Here is a 5,059-nt window from a genome sequence, read left to right as displayed (position 1 = left end):
AGCCATAGATGTCTTAGAGTTCCTTTGTTCATCTATGTTGTGTTTCATGATTCTGTGGGAATCCCCTTGTAAGTTGGGTTAGCACTTTACAAGTTGTAATCTGTTTGATTATAGTGAAATTCCATCATTGTTGTGATGGAGACTGGATGTAGGCTGCACTGCACTTAGCAGCCGAACCAGGATATATCTTGGTGTAATTTTCTTCCTCTCCTACTCCACTTCTGTTTTCTACTGCACAGGAGCAAAAACCAAAAATGTCTCGTGCAAAGTGACGAGACAAAATGAAAATGTCTCGTGGCTAGGGACGAGCTAAAAACAGAAAAGTCTCCTCTGAATCCAGCAAGTATTAACAAGCAAAAAAAAGGGGCTAAGATTCAACCCCCTTTTCTTAGCCACTGAAACCATCACATGTCATATTTATTTATAACATGAAAGAAAATATGTCATGTTCAGTGTAATAGAAAATCATAAGAACGAAAGGGTCTCGTTCAAAATAAAAACAACTGACCATTTTATTCAGAGAAACAAAGAGAGAGAGAAAAGGAAAACAATGCAATATTAGAGGATCACACTCCATTAGGATACAGTGAGACTGCAGGACCACCTGTAATGATATGAATTATGGAGAGTTCTGCACAAATTGATAATACATGCATACATGTTAGAATGATTCATCTTAGCAAAAGCATAGAAAAGAATTAACTTGCATGAAAAGGAAATTAAATAGCATAAATCATATGCATGTGCCTATGAGTTTCAGTAAAAGAAATATATACCTCCTTTTGGGAGGAAGCAGTGACATTGATATCAAATGTCTCACACAAATCAATCACGTCGTTTAAAAATTCCAAGTTACTACCCAAGGAACGCATTCGTTGAGTGACCTCCTTCAAGTCAGGGCAGTAACAGAAGACCGCACGTCGAAGATGAGGCATCGCACCTTGTCCTGATTTAAGATATGCGACACTTCTCACCTGTCTCATGATGAACACCTCAAGACACGGAAAGCTCCCAGCACTACCAATATCAAGAGTTTCTTCGGCACAACTTCCCCAAGTCAATTTTAGAATTTGAAGCTTGGGCATTAGTCCCAAGGTATTCATGTCCTTGGATTTCAAATTCGTAAAAACTGACAAGGAAATCTTGGTAAGACTTGACGGAAGTGCATTATCTAATGAAACTCCACTAAAGTGAACAAACTTAAGTGTCAGCTCACGTAGCTTGCTTAGGCCACGCAGGCTCTTTATGTTTTTCTCTGCTGAACTGTCTCGGTATCTTTTACTGAAAATTAAAGCCAGCTTTCTCAAGTTGGGAAAGTAGCCACCGTGGACAAAGGACCATAGATGTGAATCGGCAGTCACACAAGGGAGAGTTTGAAGATCCTGCATTTTATCTTCAACTCCTAATAAATTCAGCTGACATTGACTGTACAGATGTCTCAGTTTCTTTAAGCCCCCAATGCTTAGGTCAATCGCCCAACCGTCGTGCAGTATATGTAATGTTTCTAAGCTTGGAAAGTTATGCAACCCATCTGAGTCAGAAAAGTCCATTCTCAAGTACTTGAGGTCGGATGTCAAACTCAAACTCTCCAAATACTCAACACTTCTTGAACTATTACTTACCCATTGAGAAAAATACAGCACCTTAACACGGCGGTTTTCTGAAATATGTTGGGCCCACCCCTCTGCATCTCCATAAAAGAATAGTGAAAGAGTTGGTGATTCATTACATGTCTCTACTGAACAGGCATAGTAGGATCCTACGTTTCTGGGAAAGGACAATAATCTACAATCATTGTCGTTGTTATCTGGTTTGTTATTCAGTGATATGCACAGTTTCCGGAAGAGATCGTGGATCCGACATGTTTTCACGCCTTCCCCATCACTCTTCCTACTCACCACCTGTACCAAGTTACGATCCACTAACATCTTCAAGCGTTCCTCACCAAGGTCTTCAGGCTGTGATGCATTTGAAGTTCCATCTTCTATTACTTTTGTCAAGCCTTCTGCATTCCATAGTTCAATTAACTCCCTTGCTGCAATCTTGCAATCTTCCGGAAACACCCCAAGATATAGAAAGCATCGCTTCAATTTTGGACGTAAATCATCATAGCTCGTCTTCAATATCTTCATCATCCTACTCATCGTCATCGGCTTCTTATAATCATCATCATCGTCATCTTCGCCATCATCATCATCATCATCATCATCATCATCCCATTTAAGAATTATATTCTTAATACTTTGCCACTCTGTATTTGATCTCTTCCTTTCTTTGACAAGCCCTGCTATGGTTTCGACAGCCAATGGCAAACCCTTGCAACTTTCGGCAATTGATTTACCAATAGGCTCTAAATAAGAAGGACACTCTTCTCCACCAAACACCTCGCTACGGAACAATTCCCAACTTTGTTCTTCATCCAAAGGGCCAAGTTGATGGTGAGGTTCCTTTGACATTGCATAGTTTGCCACCCTATCATTTCGCGTAGTCATCAATATCCTGCTCCCATTTTTCTCTTTTGGGAGAAGACACTCCAACTTGTTCCACGCCTCTTTATCCCACACATCATCCAGCACTATCAAATACTTCCCCCCTTGCCCATTCAAACATTTTTTCACCTTTTTCTTCAACTCCACTTTACTTAATATTTCATATTCAGATTTTGGTACCTTCAAAGACTTGAGAAGGTTTCTGTAAACTTCCTTTTCAATGCACTGTTTGGAAACAGTTGCCCATGCACGGCAAGGGAATACCTGCCTCACCTCATTGCTGTCATAGATCATTCGGGCAAGGGTAGTCTTTCCTGATCCACCCATGCCAACAATGGAAACAACATTCCTCCCATTTGAATCTTCTTCCTTCAGTTGATTAATAACATCGATGAATTCTTTCACAAATCCCACTACCTTCTTCTCCTTCACAATCTTTTCCTTCACCAATTCACCTTCGCGTATGCAATGTTTCTCAAGCTTAACACCATTCATCACAGCAGGACAATCCTCAAAGAGATTTCTGTTTTCTGTTGCTATGAGGATCCTACTACCACCACCAAACCAATCACTTATTCCCATTCCCACTAGCAACTCCAAATGCTCTTTACTATTTACCCCTTCCAGAACCAGAAGCATCTTTTTATACTCCAACTCCTGCATAGTCTTCACATCCATATCATCAAGAAGCTCCTTTTGGAGATTTTCCAAGTGATTGTCAGTAGTTTTCCTTAGAAATTTACTAACATCAACAAGGAAACCTGCTGCTTGGAACTTATATTTGATCTTATAGTACAGCTCAAAAGCAAATACTCTTATGTAACTTTTGCCTATTTTAGGATCTTCATAAATTCCCATCACACCAACAGTATCACAAGACTCAAGGTTCAAAAGTGATTCAACCACTTCAAATTGAGAAACAAATCTATTTATTTGTTGCCTGATCTCTAAAAGTTTTTCAGAAACTTGTTCAGCAATCTTGCCTATGACCCCTGATTTATAACTACAAATCACAACACACAATATTAATATCTTTGTACGTAATTATTATTTTAGAAAAAATTATGTCTACCAACTAATTAATAAAAAAAAAAAAAAACTTTATCATGATTCATTGTAAATTTTAGAGTGACCTAAAATTAAACACATAATTAGGTAATTCCCTTAACAATATTAGAGTGACCTAATAAAAAGAAATTAAACACTCTAAAATTAAACACATAAATTTTAGAGTGACCTAATAAAAAAAACTTAACTTGTCCCCTCCATCTTTATTAATTATTAAGATGATAAAAAATTATGAGTTCAATTAATTAGGTAAGGTAATTAATTAAAAAGAACTCACTGATCTCCCTGCTCAACAATGTGTTCTCCACTAAGATTGCAAACCGTAGACAGAGCAGACTTCCACGCTTCTGCCTTCTCTTTGCCTTCTCTTTCTTCATGTTTCTGCATGGCTTCCTTAGATTCGGTGCTAATCTGATATCTCACTTCTGCGGGCTTCACATTATAAAAAACTGGGATAATGGATCGCTTGTTCCCATTGTTTTTGGAGTACTTGACCATCTGCTTTAGTTCCATGAGGCACCATGAAGAACATACATAGTTTTTACTCATCACAACAATATGAATCCTAGATCTTTTAATGGCTTCCATCAGAGTAGGTTTAATTGCGTCACCTAATTTCAGACCCGGATCATCCCTGAATACTTGGAGTTTTTTTACATCGGCCAGGCCATGATAGAGATAATCTGTGAATAAGAACCTTGTGTCCTCGCCTCTAAAGTTCAGAAAAACATCGTACATGCCTCCTTCTGATAAGGATGACGTCGCCCACAACCACGGTGCCGGTGACGACGAAGAAGACGCCGCCCCGGCCGCTCCATCATCGGCCATGATGATGTGGTATACAACAATTGAAATCAAAGAAGCAGTGAAGCAGTGTGGATATGAATGATGAAATAGTTGGTGGATTGATTCATGAACTTGCTTGGTGACTTTGGAATATATTATTGGCTACTTGCAATACTTTGATGAATGATTGATACATATATTTGTTATAAAAAGACCTTGGTCATGACAATTGCTTTCACCAGCAATTTTATTATATTATACTGACTACTATATTATTAAACTCTTGATATTAGACTTAACCAAATCTTAACTTGTCCTTTAGCATCCCAAGTCATATTTCCTGCTATTGAATCCCGTTAGGAAACCAATGGAATATCTTTACAATGTATACAATAGCTTGTTTATTTGATCCAATATGAGTTAAAAAATAAACATCTAGAATAAAATACTACTAAATATCGGATATCTACTGAATCGAACATCGCTAAACTCCCATTATACACATTGTACAAATACTCTCCCTATATTTCCTCTTATTCTTATGATTAAAGAATAGAGAGGTGTAATAAAGGTGAAGCTATCAGCTATGGCCATGGTCCCCTCCAATTTTGTAATTTTTCTCTTTCAATTCAAGTAAATGGAATTGTGTTCTTAGTTCATTTTTTAAGTCATAATTCATCTTTTTCCTCATCCTCAAATATATATAATATTCTTCT

General features: G+C 37.8%; 1 protein-coding gene across 1 annotated transcript; it reads right to left on the bottom strand.

The window, feature by feature from the left end:
- Positions 1-344: 344 nt before the first annotated feature.
- On the bottom strand, positions 345-4,602 carry LOC107637424 (disease resistance protein RPP13). The gene is made up of 3 exons (XM_021122670.2): positions 3,835-4,602; positions 777-3,492; positions 345-631 (listed from the first exon to the last, which is right to left on the bottom strand). Exons 1-3 carry the CDS (start codon positions 4,383-4,385, stop codon positions 620-622), a joined length of 3,279 nt encoding a protein of 1,092 aa, XP_020978329.1. The 5' UTR covers positions 4,386-4,602; the 3' UTR covers positions 345-619.
- Between the last annotated feature and the right edge of the window lie 457 nt (positions 4,603-5,059).

The sequence above is a fragment of the Arachis ipaensis genome, chromosome B4 (assembly GCF_059453495.1).
Source record: "Arachis ipaensis isolate K30076 ecotype BB chromosome B4, ASM5945349v1, whole genome shotgun sequence".
NCBI classification, from domain to species: Eukaryota; Viridiplantae; Streptophyta; class Magnoliopsida; order Fabales; family Fabaceae; genus Arachis; species Arachis ipaensis.
Note: the sequence above shows the minus strand (reverse complement) of the source record. Positions and strands in the feature narration are given on the sequence as shown.